The sequence below is a fragment of the Symphodus melops genome, assembly GCF_947650265.1.
Source record: "Symphodus melops genome assembly, chromosome: 15".
Taxonomy (NCBI): domain Eukaryota; kingdom Metazoa; phylum Chordata; class Actinopteri; order Labriformes; family Labridae; genus Symphodus; species Symphodus melops.
This window is the reverse complement of record NC_136705.1, coordinates 832,985-856,735: the sequence shown is the minus strand read 5'-3', so window position 1 is coordinate 856,735 and position 23,751 is coordinate 832,985. Positions and strand designations below refer to the sequence as shown.

At 46.3% G+C, this 23,751-nt stretch overlaps 4 protein-coding genes across 7 annotated transcripts in view; 2 read left to right on the top strand and 2 right to left on the bottom strand.

Annotated features, from left to right (window-relative positions):
- Nucleotides 1-2,030, bottom strand: part of stk32c (serine/threonine kinase 32C) — a 53,187-nt gene extending 51,157 nt beyond the window's left edge. Inside the window, exon 1 of the mRNA XM_079363361.1 lies at nt 1,564-2,030. Within this exon, the coding sequence (XP_079219487.1) occupies nt 1,564-1,645 (82 nt within the window). The 5' untranslated portion in view covers nt 1,646-2,030. The remainder of the gene's footprint in view (nt 1-1,563) is intronic.
- The window catches only part of LOC306835646 (uncharacterized protein), a 380,835-nt gene that overhangs the window by 233,080 nt on the left and 124,004 nt on the right, over nt 1-23,751 (bottom strand). The gene's annotated exons all lie outside the window — the stretch shown is intronic.
- LOC306836331 (leucine-rich repeat-containing protein 27-like) lies at nt 3,150-13,108 on the top strand. Of its 4 annotated transcripts, none has more exons than XM_079363353.1 (11): nt 3,150-3,268; nt 4,226-4,499; nt 4,606-4,736; nt 5,003-5,061; nt 6,211-6,369; nt 7,466-7,688; nt 8,745-8,885; nt 9,627-9,708; nt 10,796-10,893; nt 12,685-12,787; nt 12,878-13,108. In XM_079363353.1, exons 1-11 carry the CDS (start codon nt 3,165-3,167, stop codon nt 12,989-12,991), a joined length of 1,488 nt encoding a protein of 495 aa, XP_079219479.1. In that variant the 5' UTR covers nt 3,150-3,164; the 3' UTR covers nt 12,992-13,108. The 4 variants fall into 4 exon arrangements, with proteins under 4 accessions (XP_079219479.1, XP_079219478.1, XP_079219477.1 ...); XM_079363352.1 differs by having other exon boundaries at nt 7,460-7,688; nt 9,630-9,708; XM_079363351.1 differs by having other exon boundaries at nt 7,460-7,688.
- pwwp2b (PWWP domain containing 2B) lies at nt 13,965-23,691 on the top strand. The gene is given in 4 exon segments (XM_079363334.1): nt 13,965-14,290; nt 14,293-14,519; nt 16,361-18,101; nt 22,635-23,691. Coding segments are annotated over 3 exon segments (2,001 nt in total). The 5' UTR covers nt 13,965-14,257; the 3' UTR covers nt 22,635-23,691.

The window sequence follows — 23,751 nt, the reverse complement described above, 5'->3', positions numbered from 1 at the left end:
AGCGCTCTGTGCTCTGTCACTGAGCTCGCCTGAAGGAGGAGGAGGAGGAGGAGGAGGAGTCATATGACCACTCGCCTGCAGTGAAATGACCTGCTTTTCGCTGAAGTTTTGTCTCTAACTTGGCCGTCACGTCAGCGAGCGCTCTGTGCTCTGTCACTGAGCTCGCCTGAACACGGACAAGATATTACACATTAACGTTACTGCCATGCATGACACTAATCTCGTCCTAATTATGCTATTAAATATCTGCCTTGGTTTCACATTTCCAAGGGTTCACTCGGGCATGAATGTTTCTTTTTTTTTTCCTCCTCACAGCACGAGCAGATATCTGAGCGGGTGCTCATCCTGCAGCTTCTGTACGCTGATGATTTCATCTCCACATGTTCATGTCACAACAGCGATCATGCAATGCAGGTACAGCACATGCATCAACACCAGCACGAGAGAAAACACAAGTCACTCACTGCACGGTCAGCTTTCACTGACTTTATCACTCGGAATAAAAACACATTTAAAGTGGCTGCTCCTCTCAGTGTGTGTGTCAGTGTGTGTCTGAGGCAGCTTTTTATTGGCCGAGCTTCAACAACATGTTCATGCAGTCAGAGGAAGCTCCAGCCTCATGAGCTCCTCTCAGACGACACAGGTCACATGAATGGTTAAAACCCCCCCTCATGTGTTCACACATTAACTCTGCACACGACTCGTGCTCAGCATCACCAAGTTAAAAAGAGAGACATCCTGTTTGAGCGCTCGGAACACATCGGGGTTTCTGTTGGAATATAACGGGGATACTGAGGATGAGTAGTGTGCAGCATCTTCTCTTCTCAGTGTTGTCAAACCCTGTCCCTCATGTCCCTCCTCTGTCTTCAGGAGGGACGTGATGCAAACACAAGATGTGAGCAGAAACAGCAGACAGACAGAGAAAGGCTGATGTGCTCTTTAGTTTTGGTTTGTATCAGTGTAGAAGGAAATGATCACACACGTTAACTTTCTGAGCATGCAGGGTGTGTGTGCATTAAAAGCCCCCTCATAGCGCCCCACTGATCAGCCAATAGAGTTTCATTTATTTGGACTGACCCAAACTCCTGCACGCTGTCTCAACTGCACAGATACCTTGGCAACTATTAGTGGACTCAAACAGAAGACATTTTAACTCTCCATGATCACGAACAACAATCCTAATTCTCCTGCAGCAGCTTCAGATTAGAAGTTAAAACACCAAATATTTGATCCTGTTTAACCCTGACAGGGAGAAACTGAGTCATTTGAAAACACATGACATCAAACATTTTGAGCACTGTTCTCTACACTGGCACTTCTTAAGAGCTTAAACTGGAGTCTCCATCCACGCACAGAGACAGCGCTGACGTGTTGCTCCGTCAACATCACTCTTTCCTGCAACTTTGACAACTACAGCTGAACTCCACGTCGGTGTGAGAGCCGACACACTGGAGCTACCGTGACATCACAGATTCAACATGCCACCCAACACAGCTGGAAGTCAGGGCTGAACTTCTGTAGTAGTGGGGGGGGTTTTCTGCACGGGGTTCTGCGGGGACTCACCATCCTCCTTCTCGTCGAACACGGGTCTCTTTGAAGAACTGTTGGCTCCCATCCTCTTCTTCCACTTGCCCCAGTGAAACATTGATGCTCAGGTTGCATTCCTCGCCTCTTGAAGAGAAACTACAGCTCTGTGTTGGACACGCTCATCAAAAGACAGAAATCAGAACCGTGCATTTCACCCACACCGTCTCCGTTATTCCCCCTTTCCCCCGTTATGTCCTCTCCCCGGGAGTGTCAGACTCCTCCTAAGCCATCTGACATGATGAAGAGTAGAGGAAGCGCTGCTCGGTCTGTGATAGGTGGAGGTGATTAGAATCACTCTGCACAGCTGCTGTTCAGTTGTCTTCCGTAGCCTGCGTGTGAAACCGACAGACTTGTGTTTGTGTGTCTGAGAGTCCGAGCTGTGCAAAGCCACACGCAGTCACCAGGGAAGAAACAGGAAGTGGGCTTTCAAAATAAAAGCCCACAGTTAGGTTACTGATGAGGCGCTGCAGTCGCATCACATGAACTGAAGTCTGCGTCATAAACATGCAAACCGAATAGTGGAGATTCAGGAGTCACTCAAGGGAGGTTTCCTACGTCACTGCAAACTTTGCTCATTTTGAGCATAGACTACAAAGAAGGTTTGAAGTCTGAGTGGAGTCCCCTGTGTGTCCCTGCAGGGGGCGCTGGAGTCTCCTGTGTGTCCCTGCAGGGGGCGGTGGAGTCCCCCGTGTGTCCCTGCAGGGGGCGGTGGAGTCCCCCGTGTGTCCCTGCAGGGGGCACTGGAGTCCCCCGTGTGTCCCTGCAGGGGGCGCTGGAGTCCCCCGTGTGTCCCTGCAGGGGGCGCTGGAGTCTCCTGTGTGTCCCTGCAGGGGGCGGTGGAGTCCCCCCTGTGTTCCTGCAGGGGGCGCTGGAGTCCCATGGATGGCGGTCTCCGTGCTGGAAATGCTGTCTCGGGCTAACTTTGAGTCAAGCTAACGACAGGCTGAGAGCTGAGGCGGGTTTTAAGCCTCCTGACAAACCGTTACACGGCGCCCACCTGTCAATCAGCTCAGCTACACGCCTTATTGTGAATAAGTCTGATCCTTCATCCAATCAAAACTGATGAGTCATCAAAACATTCAAATAGGTGTGATTAGCTCATGTCTCCATACACACATGGAGACATGAGCTAATCACACCCATTTAGTTTTTTGAAGCAGGCTGTAAACATGTTCATGTCTGCTGCTTCTGCTGCCAGCCTCTAGTGGACACTCCAGGAACTGCACTTCTGCATCAGCTTCATTCTGTAACATTGGAGGTTGCTGCTTGATTTGAGCCAAAAGTTAGTCCTCACTTGGGGGCCCTGACTAGTCTGGGGCCCGAGCAGCGGCCTGCCATGCCTGTTATTTGTACACTGACACAACCTTTTGCTTCATTTGAACTTGATGCCTTATTTTACTTACTTCAATCATGTACCACAAATGTTTTTTTCCCCTCAACTTTTCTTACATTGTTTACTTTGTACATGACTTTTATACTGAAAGGGGTATCCGGAAGTCGTTCGTTAGCGTTCTACCTGTCTTGACACCTGTGAGAGTAGTGTGACAGTTGCTGGTCAGAGTCGGAATCCGAGGTAGATGTGTGTGTTGCATCTGAACACACGAGAAGGAGGAAGCAGCCTGTCAGCAGCAGCAGCAGCAGCCGGGAAGGATGAGCCCAAAGCGGGGAGCTTCATCAGCCGGTACCGGCAGAACCCCCGGTGCTGTGTGCCGGGGTTCTGAACCTCATCTGGAGAAGGGTGGTGGGCGGTACCAATTCACTGACGTGTGTGTGTGTGTGTGTGTGTGTGTGTGTGTGTGCGTGTGTGTGTGCGTGTGTGTGCGCGTGCTTCTGTGTGTGTGGGGGGGGACTTTACCAGCATTACCTGCCCCTGTGGATGATTAATACACACACACACACACACACACACACACACACACACACACACACATATATATATATATATATATATATATATATATATATACACAATTGTTTTACTACATGTACTTTTACAATAAAAATATATATCCCCACTTATAAAGAAAGACGTTTAATAAATATTTGATTTACTATGGATGCAGCTCGCATTTATTTTGACTGCGTTCGCTCGCCGTAGTAGGTGGTGTCATCGTTGTCATGGTTACGTTGTCAAACAGAGGCAGCAACTAAAAGTTAGTATTACACTTGATTTTGTTCCTTTTTTCGTTTCTTAAACAGCTTATATTGAGTTAACTTGTTTCCTGGTTAACAACAAGTTGAAACACGGCTGCTGAAAAGTGTCGCAAACTGTGGTAGTTGAAGGTAAGCTAATAAAGGTGTGAACAGTGTAAACAAACTGTTCATGATTTTCAGATAAAAACACTCGGTGTTTTTATTTGCATTAATAATCTGTAGTCCAGCCTATATTAATTTATATTAATTTAAAGTCTATAGAAAGAAAAAAAAACACGTATTAAGAGGATGCTGAAGTATTTTGTTTTCATATTTTTTTAATGTTTTTTCTTATTTGTTTCTCTTTATGAGATTTCATAAGTGTTGCATCATATTAATGTTTCTGTAAAACAGAAACATCTGTCTGTCTATGTGTTCATCTGAACTTGTCTGTTAGATGTGGTATTAACATTATTGTGATTGTGATATTTTTTGTCATTTTCAGGTCACGGAAATTCACCAAATTTCTGAATATCACTTTAACAATGGCGTCCCCAGAGAAGGAAAGGGAGCAGAAGAAGACGGAGAAGGTTTCTGACTTGCAGCAGAGTTTTGTCTTTGGGAACACTTTTGTCAAACCTCCGACCCGGGCCTGTAACACCCCAGAGGATGCTGAGCCCCGCAATCTCTTTAAGTACAGATTAGAAGACATGTTGTGTCTGAGCAGAACCAACCTGAAACACATCCCAGACAGCGTTTTCACAAACAGCAAACTGACGGTCAGTTTGTCCTCCAACCTCTGCTCAATAAAGCTGTAACATTCGGCAAAAACTATTTTATAATGTCAGTGGAATTTCTTTCTTCTGCTCATTTTATCCTCCTCAGTGTTTATACCTTGAAAGGAACCAGATAAGCCACGTCCCAGAGTCATTGTTCAGCAACCTGCCCAACCTGCTGTGGCTGGATCTCAGAAGTAACCACATTGAAACGCTCCCCGCTGAAATTGGCTCGCACAGGTAGGCTCCTTATGCAACCGCTCTTTGAAATTTATGCTGACTGATTCCAAGCCCCTCGGCTACCACGGGAGTACAGTACATTCGTTCTTCTAAATGTCACATTTCAGAACATTTTTAGATACCAATTTGTATATCTCAGAGTACTTTTGAAAGGAGAAAATCCAAATGCATGATTCCCAAGAGTGGAAAAATGAGATTTCTTTTTGATTAGGGCTTGAACCTGATCAGAGTCAATCATATCATATTCTCTTATTTCACTCATGCAGACGTCTGGAAACTCTACTTCTGGAATATAATCCCATCTCAGAGCTCCCAGCGGAGTTGGGTAAGTTGAGCTCATCTTCACCTACAAATCATGTCTCTGTTCTTCCTGATAACAACAAGCTGTCTCCGTCACTTTCATCTGTTCAGCCAGTTCAGCAAAACCTCCTCATGGCCGTCGCGAGAACTGTTGCTTGCATGAAAGGTCATTAAAGAGGAGTCAATGTTTTCAAACCCAGCTCGTATTTCACATGCCTTAAAGATGGAGGGAATCACAGGTTCACATGTTTACGAATTATTTTTGGATAAAATCAAAACGTTTTATGGCTTCAAATCGTTGTAAATACACCTGACAGACTCAGATTGTTGTTTCATGTGTCTGACAACAACACAGCTGTTAAATCGCCCTCGTCAAAGTCACCAGGCGTCATTAAAAAAAAAAAAAAAAAAGATAACAAGCTCCTCCTGTTTTCTGCATATAGACTGTATTATTAATGGACGAAGCCTGAGTGACGTCAGCTGTTCCTGCAGGGCGCTCTGCATAATCCTCGACTGTTACTTCCATATAGAGCACTGCACGACCTCGCCCCCAGCTACCTCTCTCACCTCCTCGTACCACATGCCGACCCTCGTACTGCATACTCAGATCATCTCGCCGAGGCGGGTTTAAAGCCATTTAACAAACCGTTACATCATATCTACCTGTCAATCATGTCAGCTACACGCCTAACTACAGACAACACGCGTCGTTCATGAAATCAAAGCAGAGCCTTTTTTTAAAAAATCACCCGAACGTCGTGCGCCTTTGGTGACTGTAACTAATCAGACCTGTTGAGTTTCTTGAATCAGCCTGAAAAATGTCTTTTATGCTGTAAAAAGAGGATTTCTTTTAGGCTGCCACTTTGGTTGCATGGTGAAATAATTATTACTGGTGTCTATGACGAATAATCTCCTCCTAGAAAAGGTCTCACTCTGTTTCGGTGACAAGTATACAGTACTAACCCTTTAATTAGGTGCATCTACTCAAACGGTTCAGTTAGCACTTTTTGCAGCCTGTAAAAGGCCCTAAATATTTTCTTTAAGGGCCGAGTTCAATTAGACTGAAATGGAATTCAGACTCTTGTTTAAAAAGAGTTAGAAGATGTCTTTAAGGTTCATTGTTAATTCTGTTTGAATGTAGAAACTGTGACCTGTAAACAGTTTTTTCTCCCAGGTTATGTGATCACCTTAACAGGCTTGAGCCTGAGGGAGTGCCCCATCACTTCCCCCCCGCAGGACATCTTGGACCAGGGGGTCCAGGGCATCCTGCAGTACCTGAGGTCTCTACTGACTAAGCGTCCAATCAGTGTGAGGAAGACTCCTCCAGCTCCAGGTGAGTCAAAGGCACCTTAACTCTGAACAATGCAGCAGCGAGGTGTTCAGTGTGCACGTGCATCCCAGCCATCTGCTCTTTTAGTCAAAGCTAGGACGCGCTGGTCACAAAAATAGCTTCTTGCCCTGGTGCCGCTTTACTGGTGTGACTTCTGTTGCCTTGGAGACGGCGCGTGACAGTCGGCTGACTGCCCCCCCCTCCCCTCCCCCCCGCCTCCCTGGAATATTTTTAGCCAGATAGAAATGATCGATAACCTGTGGGCTCTGAACGGGGAGCGCTGTGTCTCCGAACTCTGTCTGGAGGTAATCACTGCGAGCAGCCTGAGACGGCCCCCCCACAGGAGAGGCTGCTGCTGCACAACGAGCCCATCACACCCCCCAACCGCAGCGTTTATACCCCCAAACACAAGGTTATTCAGAAAGATGGGGCTCCCGTCTCCTCTCAGTGAATCCACTTAAAGTTTCTCTATGCACGCCATTAGTCGACATTAATGCGTGGAGAGCTGCAGGAACATGAAGGACTTGTTGTTATTGTTCTATCATGTTTTCTTATGAATGAGATCAAGGTTGCTGGTTAACACTCTTTGTGGAAATGCTCGGTGAGGATCAAAGTCTGATAGGACTTGTCCTGCCTCGTAACTGACGTTGCAGATCGGCCACCTGCACACGTCAGATCAGACCAACACGTCACCCTGACCCGCTGCGCTGCGCTGCGGCGGCCTTTGTTCTTTTATAGCCGCACTCGTGTTGAACTTTTTTATAAAACATGCAAACAGAGAACGGATGTCAACAACTTGATTTCAGAAATACATGAACATATGTTCAATAATTCTGTGAGAAGATGTTTTTCCTCACATCTGTCTCTCTCATGTCTGATGATTCAGCGTCAGAGAAAAGTGATTTTAAAAGTAAATATTGGAAGCTTTGATCTGCTAAATCACGGCTTTACATGAGACCGCAGAGGAGAGGGTGAACTAGAAACCCTTGACTGTGGTTATAGCAAACAGTGTACGACAACGTTTAGACAACATTACAACATGCAGTTTAAAGAAAGAAGTGAAGCACTGTTAGTTTAATGAAACATATGAAAGTTGTAGACGCAGCGGACGTTCCAGCGGTGGAGCTGCCGCCGGTGGAGAAGCTGCAGCTGTCCGAGCTGATGGGGTCGAGTGTGGAGGAGCAGGAGGAGAGCGTGGACGACGAGCAGGAGCTGCAAAGATTCAGGGAGCTCAAACAGAAGATGATCCTGCTGGACAAGGCTGAGCTGGAGCCGACAGGACAGAGAGACAGGAAGCCACGCCCCCTTCCTGTCATCAGAAGGTGAGTTAAGACACAATGTCATTTCTCTCTAATTGTGGGTTATGAAATGATTTCCATCCTTCTTTAACAATAGAGGAGTTTGAAGATGTGGAGTCGGGACATTTGAAATGTCCTCACTGCCTCAAAGTGTCCCTCTGGAGGACACTTTCTAGCGGGCGTTTGTGCGCACAGCTCGTGGAGGTTAACCTCTGCACGAAGGCCGGGGACACGGGGAAATAGATATATTCCCTGTGTTTGTCCAAAGGGGACAAAATCTGTGTGACAGCACCGAAAGCTTCCAATAAAGCCAATAATTCTGTCCTCTTTTCATCACACACTCACATTTTATTTGGGTGTTATGTGCCAAATGATTTCTTGGCGGGGATAAGTAACTTCCTGGAATCTGCTGGTTACCTGGCAACTGGTGCTGGAGAAGAAACAGGCATTGTCCTTTTTTTATAATCCATTTTTTAAACTGATTGAACAAGAAGGGTGTAAACACGGAGCTTTAGACGGGCTGCTCGTCTCTGCTGCAGCTTGCCAGTACACAGTTTCAGCTCTCCATGCTAAGCTAAGCTAACCAGCTGCTGGCTTTGGCTTCATATTTCTGTTCACACGTCAGATTTGAGACTGATATTGATCGTCTCATGAGCGTCCAAAAGTGATTAACTGTGTTTCCCACAGAACTAATCCCGAAGAAGAAAGTCTCAGCCTGGCACTTTAATTTCTCTCTGGGCTCAGATCAAATCGGATCATCATTTTATCGCTCCTTTCTTTGTTTTTGAACACTGTATCCTCTCTGTTGGACCTGCTCACTCACTCTGGGAAATGAAGTTGAAAGTGGTCTTGGCTCTGCAACCGGAGGAGGTGAGCTGCTTTTGTGTCAGTAGACGACTTCAGTGCTGAGGTTTGGAGAAACGCCCGGGAAAAAAAAAGAAAGGACTGCAAAACACTTTTTAATGACATTCTCTGCAGAGGAGACACACTGATAAAAAAATCTCTCCGGCTGTCTCCGCTGGGACTCAGAGCTCCGGAGAGCAATAAAAATAAAGCATTTTGTTTCAATTTATTCGGCAGAAAAAAGGCGCCTGGCAAGGCGGGCATAATTCCCGAGCTGCCGCAGTTTGACACTCAGCATTGGAGGAGGCCGGAGGAGAGGAGGCAGGCGGCGATGACGGAGCTGAAGGAGAAACAAGCCATCCTGGAGCACAGGAGGAAGTCAGTTATCTTCTGCTATTAGAGCTCGAGTTTAATATGATGAAGAGCCGAGTTATCTTCCTTCTGCATAAATACCGGGGCATTAAAGGGGACCTCTGGTATTTTCAAATCAAGCTATATTTTTACATATTTTGTGATCTGAATGACGTTCAAGACATTTCAGAATTGCATCATCTGTATCAGAATCACAACATGAACTAAAGAGTGGAGAACAGAAAGCATAATGAAGTCGTTTGATGACGTGCACAGAGATCGTAACGGTGGCGTGCAGACACTCTAGTGCCCTGACGATATGGCAAAGGGGGGGGGGGAGTTCATTCCCTGCGATCAGTGCATGACCATCGCCAGCGGCCCCTCCCACTCGCTCAAGGTGAATTAAAGCACGTCTCGCTGCTGCAGGTAGAAAAATCGAACGCAACAACTTGAGCAATTTCAAATCTGGTTCCAGTTGGGTTTCAATATTCCCTTTTAAAACATTCAGTCAGGTGTTACTGGAGATAAGAACTGTATATATAGCTATATAATCACCTGAAGTGTTCTATGTGCAGGGATGTATTTTGAGTAATTGGTATGAAGACAAATCACCGACAGTTAGGGATCGATATGATGTTCTTAATTTAAAGACACAAAGAGTAATCGGTGTGCACAGTTCCTCTTTGTAACCATTTAGAAACAAAGGTCCAGGAACCATTTTCCCTGACGTGATGAATCACAGCGTTTTGTTTTCTGACTCCTCTGCAGCAGCCAGGAGGCGCTTCGGCTGCGGGGCTCACAAGTCAGGCTGAACAGGCCGAAGAAACCGAGCAAGCCCAGACATCAGGAGGTATGTGTGAAATAAATCACATGAACGTCCAGCTGTCAGAACTGCCGTCCACCAGGGGGCGGCAGAGCTCCAGCTGTGTCGACCATCACAATGAAAGGCTGTAAAGACAAAAGAGTCTGATGTTAGTTCAAAGACTATCTGAGAACAGTAAGAGAGCATCACAGTCACAGCTGCTGCATCACTTCTAATATCCACTGAAATATGAAATACTAAACATCTGGGCAAGTCAACATGCTGAGGCAGATGCTGAAGACCTGGATGGATTGCTTGGTTTGCTTTTTGGGCTCATTGTTTCATAAATAAACAATATTTAAAGTGCAAAACAGGCGAACTAGACACAATGATTAAGAAATGAAAACCCAGAAAGTAGACGCAGGGATTTGAAACCAGACGGACTCTTCTCCCAAGCTGCAGAAACAAACGTGACCAGCTTGTAAATATTCAAATGAAACAACTGTTTCTTCATCCTGTTGTCTTCGTCAGTTCAGCAAAACATCGAAGGATTGTATGAAGGATTATAAAAAAACTCCTCTTGATTCACGACCTTCACACAACTCCCTGCTCCTCCTCCGGGCCGTCGTCTGCACACGCTCATCAATAACAGTCCTGCAGACCCAGCCAGTCTAGCTATTCTAGTTCTACTGCTCGCATAAACAGGACCATTCAGGAAAATCACTGGTTAGCAGCACAGTTGATGTTTGCTTCTTTGATATTAACCAAAAAATCATACATTACCAATTTGAATCTTTTGTAGTCCTTGACTGTATCCTGTAATTTACGCTGACAAACAAAAACATTTAATTTACACCTTTATGAATTCAAAATAAAGTAAAACAAACAAACAAAAGTTTACCTCAAATTGTCTTTTTAGTCTGTTTGTAATTCGCCGCCGCGGCCGCTCGCTCGCTGTTTGTGTGCAAAGCTAACGCAAGTGTAGCTTTTATTTAATTCTATTCAGGAGAAGTCCTTCGACCTTCAAACCAAATTGTGCTTTTGAAGAGGAACCTTTTTTGTTCCGTGTGACCCGCGATGGTCGGGAACTTTGTGTCCATGACACGTAAATAAAGATCTTTTCTCTGAGTTTCAGGAGGCAGACGGCGACTCTAAAGCCGGTGTGGAGCACAGAGGAGGTTCTCTGCAGAGTCAGGCTTCCTGTATGACCATCACAGAGTGCGAGCAGTCCAGGTAATGGGAGCACTGGGACACTACTTTTATAATTATACTTAGAGTGAGTGGAGATGTTGAGAAGCGAGCGCTTTCCAGGCACTAAAAGAGCATAACAGCAGCACAGAGAAGAACAATCATAAAGACGAGTCGTGTTTGAAAAGACGTCAAGCATCAGATTGAAAACAGTCGTCCTTCTCAGTCAGAGGAACACGACGCTGGAACACAGTCAGTGTCTCCAGGCTGCGTAAACATACTTTAATGAAACTGACAGCTGTGACAAAGAGTGTCGCAGCGTCAGAGGAACATTTAGCAGACCAGTCATTAGTCATTGCTGAAACATTCTCCTGCAGTGCATGCTATGAAAGTACCACACATGTCACAAACACTGAAATAAATAGAGTAAATATCTGCAGTCAGACCAGGATAGAAACGGATTTGCTCTTTTAATCCTTATTCGACTGATTGTCTTCATTGAACTCTGTGGTTTGTGTTGCTTTGTTTCTATAGTATGATTGTTTCTGTGTTTCATAAAGTCGACTCCTTCTGTTTTAACTTTAAAAGTCGAGACAGAGGTTTCAAACCTACTTTGTATTTCATCCAGGGAGAACAGTTTCTGTTAAATAAGCTAACACATGAAAATCAATAAATACTGTGAATTTATGTTTTTAGCTTCGACACTAACCTCAGAATAAAACCCTCTGCCATGTCTCAGAGTTCAGAGCTGGCTGTTTGTTCCCTGTTACAGTCTCACATGACGGTGAAGGAGCTCAGTGAGGCTGCCTGGGTTTGTGTTGCTGCTGTGCAGGATGCTGCTCATAAGTATGGGTTCAATCTGAGGTCAAAGGTTAACGTCTAAGAAATACAACCATGTGTTTGATGCAGACATACTGACTTGCTGATCTCTGCAGTCAGGCCTCCTGTTCTCTGCACATGATGGGATTAGATAGCTGCATAGACTCAACATTGCATTACATTTCAAAACACAACACAAAGTATTAAAAAGAGCAGCTGATGAAAATGATCTGATTGTGTTCAGTGTGGATGCTGCAGAGGGAAGGAACCTTTGTTTGCAGCGTCCGTCTGATGCGACGGGGTTGATCGATTATTTTGCTGGTCTGATAAACTTTGCGGGCGAGTTTTAGTTTGTGAGGTTTATTTTCCTTCAGTTCACATTAAATGTATTTTATTTTTTATCTCTACCTTCATCATTTTAAATTAAATGTGTCACTTTATTCTTTTTGTATTTGTTTCATGTCACTCCTCGTCTGTTTACTCATTCTGTCTATTTTAATGTGAGGCACACGTTGCATGGTCTTTCTCCGTCATGAAGCACTAACAGCTGCGTTTATTGGAGGAGAAAGAATCTGGATATTTACGATTACTGATGCAATTATTGTGTTATGAATATGAACCATATTCACTGGGACAACAGGTTTTCTAAATGAGGCATTAAAGTCTCCTCGATAACGGCTTTTTGAATAATCCTCGACTGCTCAGATGCAAATAGCAAGCTAGAGACATCTGGTGGAGAAACAGAGGTATTACACCCACCACAGGACAGCAGCTGGTTCTTTTGTTCTTTGTGAGGAACATAAAGCTCAACAACAGACTAACCAGAGAAGAAGAGACACTTTGGACTTTTCTTTTGACAGTCGTTGAATTCATTTCAGTCCCAGGATTATGTTTTTTTATTTTCTGTTTCAGTTATGTCCCACACATTGCTTGTAAAATTAAAAAGTCATACATTTAAATGCTCCGTCTTTCTGTCTTCTGACTGTGAGTGATCTTTGACCTGTGTGTTTTCTTCAGCTTCGCCCGTGAGCTCGAGCGGCAGATCCGTGGCCGTGTAGAGATGCTGCAGGAGCGACGCAGGAATCCCAAGGGCTCCAGCAGCGGGCAAAACATGGAGGAGGTTTGGACCCGCTTTTTTGTTAGTCATACAACCGATCTATAATCATTTCCTAGATTATTGATCTGATTTTGCTTCTTTCTTTAACGACAGATGAGGAAACTGCAGACTCGGCTTTTAGAGAGGAAGACGAACCGAGATAGAAATCTCGAAAGGCGTTTCACCATCTTCACTGCGGACACCTGGCCGAACCACCTTCAGAACTGACTCACTTTGAGTTTTTATGCTCTTGAATTCAAACTCAAAGAGACTAAACTCTTTATGCCCGACCATGTGAATGTTTGTGACTTCAAAATAAAAACCACATTGTTGTTACTGCGTGAACAGTGCTACCCTTTGACCTCTGTCTTTCCATTATAGGCTACATCTTTACCTTACCTGAGAACATTTATTATACATTGTGTTCCTGCAGGGTTAAAGTGCTACTGGCACTCATTATGCCAAGTGCTGCAAATATTCAGCTGCCTCCACATCCACGTGTAAAACAGAGAAGCTCATACACAATGTTGAAATGTAAGATTAAATGCAGTTACACAAGAAGACTGGAGGATTAAAGATGAGATAAAACTTCTAAAATGTCAAGATAATGGACCCGTCCACCGTTTGGGCCTGACATGTATCACACAAGTGTGAAAACTACATGAGATAATTATATTGTGTGCACAAGAACTTACTGTATATATTTTTTACCACAAGGCCCTTGTATGCTATTTTGTGTTTTTTATATGATTGGTGAGTTTATTTCTCGAATGAATGTTTAAACAGGTCGTGTATCGGCTGTGCTTCCTACCTGTCAGATTTGTTGACGTACGCCAACAAAATTTAATTCAATTCAATTAAAAAAAACTTTATTTGTGTCCAAAGGCCCACAGAGCTGTAAATGAATGACAGTGCAGGTATACTAAAAGTTTAACCAAAGGAAAAGAGTAAAGTGTCTAGATATAAGCACAAAGTTAAAATAAAACATTACAAAGATAGATACAGAAATAAGAAGGTATAAATGGACTAAAGATGTAAACAGAACTATAGTGCGGTAAATATGAAATAAACATATAGAGGTATGTGCAAGTAGGCAGATACTAAATAATAAAGTGATCATAATAGAACAAGACTAAATAGATGAATACTGACACAATAAAGTGGGATATAATCAGTATAAACAGCAGGAGTAAAGGTGCAGGCTTGAGGAAAAACAAACTAAAAGGAGGTGTGAGAAACCAATGTGTGTATTTTATTTTTTCATGTTGCACATGTGAGGTAAAATCCTTCAATGTGTGTGTGCGCGTATATATGTGTGTGTGTGTGTGTGTGTATGTATGCGCGCGTGTGATGGGAGTTATCCCGTCCTGAATAATGGCTTCAAACAGTCCAAGTGAAGCAGAGGAGGAAGGCTAGGCCTCCTTCTGCTCCTCCACACGGAGCGTGATGTCAGTCCTGTTGTAATTGACTCGGAGGGGGCGATGGCGTCACTTCATGCCCTGCTGTAGCCTCCTGCTCAATAGCGAAGTAGGGAAGACGGATCTTTGGCCGACGCGACCGTGGCTCCCTTGGCCGGGATCGAGCACCGCCGAGCCGGACACTCGACGCCGGGAAACATGGAGGCTGCGGCCGAGCAGCTGCGGGCCGGCTCTCGGTTACCTGTCACTATCGATCAAATAGTTAACGATACACTGGTGGTGACGCTGACCTACCGGGAGAGGAGCTACACGGGGATATTACTCGACAGCGACAAGAAGTGAGTGTCATTTATTTCACTCTTTTAATACGTTTTAATTAAACTTGCCTATCGAAGCTAACGAAGCTAACGGCTAATTCATCTTTGATGCTAAGCCATCAGAGCTAGCTTTTAGCTTGTTAGCTCGCTAGGGCCTCCATACAGGCAGAGTTAGCTGTTAGCATCTATGCTAATGGAAAACTCATTTTCACTGTGGAACACGTTGAAATCGTTTAAATGCTGCTAAACCGTGTTTTATGTAAAAACCCCTGACTGTGTGTGAAGGTGGTGAGCCGGTGTGAAGATGAACCATGAAGGCTTCACATGAACAATAAGTAAAGTCAATGGGTTCATCTGTAGCTTATTGTGTTAGCATAACCTCACACAACAGATGAGGGCAAAGAGAGAAGACATTACAGTGTAATGTCAATCAGTCATTATTTGATGTATTCACACACACACACACACACACACACAGTGTTCTATAGTGTGTTAGTTTGATGTGGTGTTGATTCAAATAAAGGGAGAAGAAATCCCATCTGATCTGTGAAAACAGGATTTTAATGGTTTACTCATCACCTGAAATCTGCACTGTGCTGCTTTTGATTTAAACCTGGTTCTGATGAGATCCATTTCTAACCCTAGGCCCAGTCTGGTCCACATAAAGGCCCCTCTCCTGCTGGAGAACCCCAGTCCAGCTCCCAGATATGAATGTGTTTTAATGTGTTATCAGTGTCCCTGCTGCTCTCTGTCACATGTAGAAGACTTATGTGCACCTTAGACGCCACTGGCTTTAGACTATTTATAGCCAATCAGAATCTGACCAGCTTTGCCCCTTAGTATGCTCAGATAGTTTTTCATGTGAGCGCTCGAGCTGGCCTCAAAATAAACCTTCCCAGATGGGAAAAGGCCGGCCTTGGAATAACCCAGAATAGGCCTTTATTTCAGGCCTCATCACTGACAAGATTTGACTTCTTCTTCCTCTCCAGCTCTTGCTAAGTACACTTCCTGTCATTGTCTCCCACAGGTCTTTTTAATGTCATCGTCTCGGACTATTGTGCAGGCGTATCTCCGCGTCTAGTTAAACTGTACACAAGGTGAAAATGGGTGAACGTGCTGTTCTTAACTGTAACTAGCACTGCCTGTTCCCTGTCACACACACACACGCACACACACACACACACAGACCGGTTTGTGCCGCGTCAGTCCCTCCTTGGGCTGATACTCGCCGGCTTTCAGGGGCACGTAGAAAAAGGTGAGAGGCACAGGCTGCGCTGGGAGACTATTATTCAAAGGTTGCTTCCTCCTGGGGAGGAAATTGGGCTCCCCAAATGTGTGCTAATTAATAATCTCAGCACACATAAGAGCCTGATCAGACACGGATGCAAAACAAACTGAAATCTCCTGGCTCCTTCCCTTCGTCTCTGAATCCCGAGTGATTCATGGGATTGTTTTTGTTCAGTCAGATGTTAGGTGGGGGGGGGCATCCTGTAGTCTCTTTGTCTCCTGACTAAAGCTACAAAGCCGCGTTACTGTTGCCTGCCAGTCTCCCCTCAAAGACTCCTGGGCAGTTTGCCCCCCCCCCCCCCCCCCCCCAGCAGGGAGAATCGTTCTTGCAAAGTTAAATAAATAAAAAGGACTCGACCTGCGTTCTTCTCCTTTGTCTTAATTGGAGCAGCAAGGTTTGATGTGTGCTGCGCCTCTTGACCTTTGGTTATCTGACTCAATGAAATGAGAGCCTGACATTACAGCATCGCTATGTGGAGGAAATTGCTTGAATGAAGAAATCCAAGAAATGCTTAAAGTCATGTGTTCGTTTGTGCTTCACAGTTTTTCAATAATTGTTGCTTTTCTTTCCTCAGGACCGGGCTTTTCTGTCTGCCAGAGTTCACAGCCAAACCCGAGGACTGCCTGAAATCTAAACCAGCTTGTCAAATCCCAGAAGTCCTGGGTGAGGAGCCGCTTTCCAAATCTCCGAGCCAGGAGTCACACAGACCAAAGGATGAAAATACGCTCCTCGAAAGCAGCGTCCCTGCTGCTGCTCCTCCTCCCTGCCCCGTCCCCGTCCCCACACCAGTGCCAGCTGGACAGACTCCTTACCCTCCTTATTTTGAAGGAGCCCCCTTCCCTCATCCCTTGTGGGTGCGCCACAGCTACAGCCAATGGGTACCTCAGCCCCCGCCCCGACCAATCAAGAGAAAGAAGAGACGATCGCGAGAGCCCGGCCGCATGACCATGAGCACGATCCGTCTGCGGCCGCGGCAGGTTCTGTGTGAAAAGTGCAAAAACACTCTGAACAGCGACGAGGACAGCAAAGACGGCCTGAGCAACAACACAAAGACTTCCAGAAAAGAGAATTCACTACACAGCGACGACGACGGGGAGGACAAAGAAACCCCTGCCAAGCTTTCGAGAAAAGAGGACGGCGTGGCAACGAGAGACGCCAAGAGACGAGAAAATGGCGCCAACCTGGACAACAAGCGCCTCAGGAAGGACAAACGGGCGGAGTCCGAGGGGGAGAAGTTCCCTGGAGGAGACATCATCCCCCACAGTCCGGTCATAAAGATCTCCTACAGCACTCCGCAGGGTAAGGGGGAGGTGATGAAGATCCCCGCCAGAGTCCACGGCTCAGTCAAACCCTTTTGCCCCAAACAGCTGGTGCAGAACGGCGTGGGAGAGAACGGCAAAACGCTGTCTGATCCCACCAAGGAGCAACGGCACATTCTAGACGCAACGAGGTCCGGCCTCACCGTGTCCATTCCTAAACTCAAACTCACTCGGCCTTTCACCACCGTGGGTCAGGACTTACCGTCTCCAAAGATTCGCTTGACGCCCCCGTCGAGGGAGGGGGAGGAGAGCGCGGTGGAGTACGAGGCCGAACTCGTCGGAGGCACCAGGAGGCGGAGCCCCAGGGTGCCGGGCCCCTGCCTCCCCCACTCTGAAGACTCGGGGGAGGGCAAGAACTCTTTGGAGTTGTGGTCGGGGAGTTCAGGCGAGGAGGCGGAGCGTGGACACAGCGACCTCACACTCCTCATCAATTTCCGTAAGCGCAAAGCGGATTCTTCTAGTCTGTCGGTCTGCAGCAGTGACAGCCTAGACGAGTCCAAGTCCTTCAGCTCTGACGGTACGTCACCAGAGCTGTGTGACCTGGCCCCGGGCGAGGACCTGTCTGTGACATCATCGTCTGTCCCGTCGCGGGAGGACTGTAAGACGGTGCCGCCTCTCACAGTGCGTCTTCACACCCGCAGCATGACAAAGTGTGTGACGGAGGAGGGTCACGCGGTGGCCGTGGGAGACGTCGTGTGGGGGAAGATCCACGGCTTCCCGTGGTGGCCGGCGCGCGTCCTCAGCATCAGCGGCACGCGCAAGGAGGAGACGGCGAGCTGCGAGGCCCAGTGGCCCCAGGCCAAGGTGGCGTGGTTCGGTTCGCCGACGACCTCCCAGCTTTCTGTCGCCAAACTGTCGCCCTTCAGAGAGTTCTTCAGGTCCCGCTTCAACAGGAAGAAGAAGGGGATGTATCGGAGAGCCATCCTGGAGGCCGCCAAGGCCGTGGGTCACATGAGCCCCGAGATCACATCGCTGCTTTCACACAGCGACACGTAGGTCAGTGGACATCTTTTAATAAACGTCCATCGAGCGGGACGGTTCACCTTTAACAAAACCGACCGTCTTATTTAATTCATGTCCTAAGATGCAGCTCGATTCAAACAGAGGAAATCCAACTAGTAGTTATTACATTATGTGATTAACTGGAGTCACTCAGGTTGTCTCAGAACTTCTTAATGAGTGGGGAAAATCAGGACAGGCGCCGTAATCAAAGAGTCAAAACGAGCAGCCGAGTGGAGACCGTTTCATAAAGAGCACATAAATAATAAATAAACAGACCTCAGTGGACTTTTACAGGAATCTGTGAAAAAACGTTTGCTTTGATTTTAGTCAAATAAATAAATGCATCTTTTATTTAAGCGAAGAGAATCTTTTATTTATCTTGCAAATAGAGACATTTACAGTTACAGCAGGATAGCAGAAGAAACATTCAATTAGTTAGAAATATAAAAAAATGTGCATTAAAAAAGAGTCTAAGTTAAAGCTGTAAATCTGAATATCCTGTATGAACACTATGATGCACACAGTGCAGATAAGGATAGACATGTTATTGCACAACAGGTCCCATACATGATTACAATGCAAAGTCAAATACAAAGTAAGATCAGGTGACGTCTTGTAACATTATTGCACAACAGGTTGTCGTGAATTGTCGGGTTTGTGGGCGTGTTTTGCGATGTTCTCGGAGCTGATTGGTTAAACAGTCTGACTGCAGCAGGCAGGAAGGCCCTGCAGCATCCAGCAAAACAACTTCAACTCAGATGTTTCCAAAGATGGAAAAAAAACAGGATTCCCATCAGGGGCGATCTGTAACGTGCACATGTCACAATCACATGATGTCAGCTAAGTGACCTGGAGCACGCCGTCTTGCCTCTTTGACGTTCTTTCATACAAATCAAAACAAGTTTTGTCGTTTCCGTGACTCATCGTCGGCGTTAAAAGTCTCTGATGTCACCACCACGAGTCAGATAACGAAACCTGCGTGCGTGCGTGCGTGCGTGTGTGTGTGTGTCTGTTTCTCGTTAGATAGAGCCGCACAGACGCAGCACACGTGCTGATGATGGTTCACATTTGACAGCCGTGCGTCCGGCCTGCACGCTGAAGTGTTGGAGCAGCTTTCGATTTAATGGCGGGTTACAAACCCGGGTCGTTTAGGTTCGTCAGCCAGTTTTAAGATTATTCATTATTCACTGCACCTTTTGGCCAGGTGGACTCTTCCTGCTTCAAACGCTCGTTGGAGAAAAGTCGCTTGTGCTCAGAAGACTGGGAGGACACGTGGCGTGTTTCGTCTTCTGAGTTTGGTTAAAATTGTAAAGATTGATTTGTCTGTTTCCTCGCCCAGCCTCAATCTTTAAGTTTGAAAGTAGCTGATGTGATGATCATGTTTCTGATTTTTGAGGAGAAGTGAGCGATAGCCTTGATCAAACAAACACTTTGGGTTCAGCGGGAGGAGGAACCTCGGAACAACAAACATGATGCAGGAACAGACTGCTGACTGTAAACAGCTCATAAAGCAGTCACAGGTATTAGCTAGCTCGGTTAGCGTTAGCTCCGTTAGCCTCAGTGCGTGTGATCCTTAACGTGCTCGCTCACAGTGAGCGTGCGTTTGGTCACTGACTCGCTCTTATTTTGATTGTCTGACTGTCCAACACATTTAACCCCGCTGAGTTCAGTTAGCTTGACTCGTGTTGGTGCTCCAGCTCCGGCGTGGAGGAGCACAAGCACGGGTGGCGTTCTCTGACGTGCGGACACGGACTTGACCGGGAGTCCGCCTGTCTTCTGAACTGAGCACGCGTCATGATCACGTAAAGCCACGCATGTGCTGTGTTGAGACGTGACCCAGGAGGTCACGGCGCTCAGACCGGTGAGTGCGGCCTAAGACGAAGGCGAGGCGTCACATGACTCCTCAAAGACTCCAACACAGGAGCTGCTGTTTTCACGTGTTTGCATGTTCTCATGGCGTGACGTTTGGATCCAACACTGCGGATAAAAACACAGAATCATAACAAGTGAACAAACTGAACTCTGGTTAAAATGATGTTTTCAGTCTGGAGGTTCGAAGGAAGCCGAGTTTATACACTTATTTATTTTGGGTCTTTTATATTAGAGAAACGTTGCAGGAGCTACACACACACACACACACAGTCAGACACACACACACACACACACACAGTCAGACATGCACACACACACAGTCAGACATGCACACACACACGCACAGTCAGACACACACACACACACGCACAGTCAGACATGCACACACACGCACAGTCAGACATGCACACTCACACACAGTCAGACATGCACACACACACAGTCAGACATGCACACACACACACAGTCAGACACACACACACACACAGTCAGACATGCACACACACACACACACACACAGTCAGACATGCACACACACACACACACACACAGTCAGACATGCACACACACACACACACACACAGTCAGACACACACACTCACACACAGTCAGACATGCACACACACACAGTCAGACATGCACACACACACACACACACAGTCAGACACACACACACACACAGTCAGACATGCACACACACACAGTCAGACATGCACACACACACAGTCAGACATGCACACACACACACACACAGTCAGACACACACACACACACAGTCAGACATGCACACACACACAGTCAGACATGCACACACACACACAGTCAGACATGCACACACACACACACACAGTCAGACACACACACAGTCAGACACACACACACACACACACAGTCAGACACACACACAGTCAGACACACACACACACACAGTCAGACATGCACACACACACACACACAGTCAGACACACACACACACACAGTCAGACATGCACACACACAGTCAGACATGCACACACACACAGTCAGACATGCACACACACACACACACACACAGTCAGACACACACACAGTCAGACATGCACACACACACACAGTCAGACACACACACAGTCAGACACACACACACACACAGTCAGACATGCACACACACACAGTCAGACATGCACACACACACACACACACACAGTCAGACACACACACACACACAGTCAGACATGCACACACACACAGTCAGACACACACACACACACACAGTCAGACATGCACACACACACAGTCAGACACACACACACACACAGTCAGACATGCACACACACACAGTCAGACATGCACACACAGTCAGACATGCACACACACACACACAGTCAGACACACACACACAGTCAGACATGCACACACACACACACAGTCAGACGTGCACACACACACACAGTCAGACACACACACACAGTCAGACATGCACACACACACACACACAGTCAGACATGCACACACACACACACACACACACAGTCAGACACACACACTCACACACAGTCAGACATGCACACACACACACACACAGTCAGACACACACACACACACAGTCAGACATGCACACACACACACAGTCAGACACACACACACAGTCAGACATGCACACACACACACACACACACACACACACAGTCAGTTAGAAGGCTAAATGTCACGCGGCGTGTTAGTTCAGGCTTCGTGTGCAAAAACTCAAATCGAACTAAAGCAGATGAATCCCGTTTGAAATCTGATGTGTTTTTTTTGTCTTTGTGTGTTAAAGTTAAATAACCTGAAATAAACAACACAGGTTTTCCCTGAAGGATTCTGGTCGACCATGACCGACTGTCAGGCTGCTGCAGGCTCAACCAATCACGTTTTACCCTTCAGCCTTTTAGAGCCACCAGTATGTGACCGTCAGTCAAGGTTCAAGGTTGTTTATTTGTCAAATATGCTCCATGTTAAACATACAGCACAGCCCCCCCCCCCCCCCACCCCCCCCCCCCCCCCACCCCCCCCCCCCCCACCCCCAACCCGCAGTGCATAAAAAGAGCACTAAGAAAACAAGCAATAAAAAACGATGCTATAAAATAAGTAACTTAACTAAAGATATTTGGGACAACAAATAACGAACGACAAGGACGAGGGCGCCTGTGAGTATTTCACCATGAGGTAGTTTGTGGATAAATTAAAGTATTAACAATATAAGAGTGCAGATTAAGTTACAAAGTGAGGTCGTGCGTTGTAACCCGTCCAGTGTGCGACGCCGGTCCTCCGGGTCTCGCCGTGCGTTTTCTCTCTGAGCTTCGCTGTGGAGTAAGTGGAGAGGCTGCGCCCTGCTCTTGTGTTTGCTCTGTTTGAGGCTCACACGCTAAGAAGAGGTCTCTTGTAGCTGAGAATACACACGGCGAGGAGCGAGCCTATATTTAGCATGTTTCCTGCTCCGTCAGCTCCACAGAGGTTTCAGTGGGCTTGAAAGTAGCTGATGTTCACTTTGGTGTCCATAATCTCCAGATGACGATGGAGACATGTTGAGAAGCACGTTGTTGACACATGCTGAGCCTTCAAACGTTCCCCGGCTGTATGACCTGCTTTGTTTGCTCGCCGTTTTGACTCTTTGTCTCTTTGTCCTCTCTTGTGTAGACGCTGAGGATCGACTGCTGGACTCTTTTTTTTTTTTTTCCTCTTCTTCTTCTTCTCTGAATCCTCAGACTCTGTGATCCAGACCCAGGAGGGAGGACGTGAGGTTGCCACGGCTACTCTTTATGTGCCGGTCATTTTTCTTTTCTTTTTTTTCTTCCACATGACTGCTGGTTGGTGTTGGCCGTGTGTCTGAGACTGGATAAGGGAGCAAAAAAAAAAAAGTCCGAACACCTCGTGGTTCATGAAACGATTCCTTTTTTATGTTTTAGATTGAATCACATTTGAAGAGAGCCGACACTACAAGGACCCAAATGTATTTATTATCTGTTCTAGTTTCATATGAACCCACTCTGCTACAATCTCTCCAAACCTCCCGGTCTGCTGCTGTCTTTATCGCGGCCCTCCCCGCCGCTGATGTGTTCACTGCGAGGTCGTCTGGCCACAGGAAGCCGCTGGCACCTTCTCTCCCCCCCCCCCGGACATGAGACCGGAGGTTTTAAAAAGTCTTACCATGAACCCTCTTAATTCTGAAACTGTGAACGGCTCCGTCTGACTGTTCACGCTCGTCTAGCGATCAGTGTTTCCATCCTCGTCGCCTTCTGTCTCATCTGTGGATGTATTTATACTCGACTCGTATTCTTTCCAGAATCATCTAGTGTCTCTTTTCATTTCATGTTTTTGTTTTACCTCTTAGGAGTAACATCACGTCAGCCAACGTCCCCCTAGTTCATCCTGAGAACTCTTCTTCCATCTCTTTCCTTATTTAATGTCACGTTAAAGAAAAAAAGCACTTTATCTGTACCTTTGGTGGCCTGCTGTAAACTCCCCGTCTGAAACACTAGTGTGAGATTACAGCCCTAACAGGCAGCACGGGAGCTCAGAAGTCTTTGTGGTTGACTATCCATGGCCTTGGAGATACAAAAAAAAAAAAAAAAAACCTTTTTATTTTATGTTATAGGATTTTGGGGGGGCACCGGACTCGGATGGTTGTATACACTGTATTCTGCATTTGGTGCGTTTCTCTCGCTCACTACAAAAATCCACGTTTAAAGGAGAATTCTTGATCGTTCGTTTTTTTTTTTTTTACTCACTGACCTCAAATTATTTGCAGACTTTG

Coding starts and splice junctions, on each gene's coding strand:
- LOC306836331 (XM_079363351.1), top strand. CDS start 3,165: ATGTGTGTGTTGCATCTGAACACACGAGAAGGAGGAAGCAGCCTGTCA. Junction 4,500..4,605: donor TCACAAACAGCAAACTGACG/GTCAGTTTGTCC, acceptor TATCCTCCTCAG/TGTTTATACCTTGAAAGGAA. Junction 9,709..10,795: donor GCAAGCCCAGACATCAGGAG/GTATGTGTGAAA, acceptor TCTGAGTTTCAG/GAGGCAGACGGCGACTCTAA.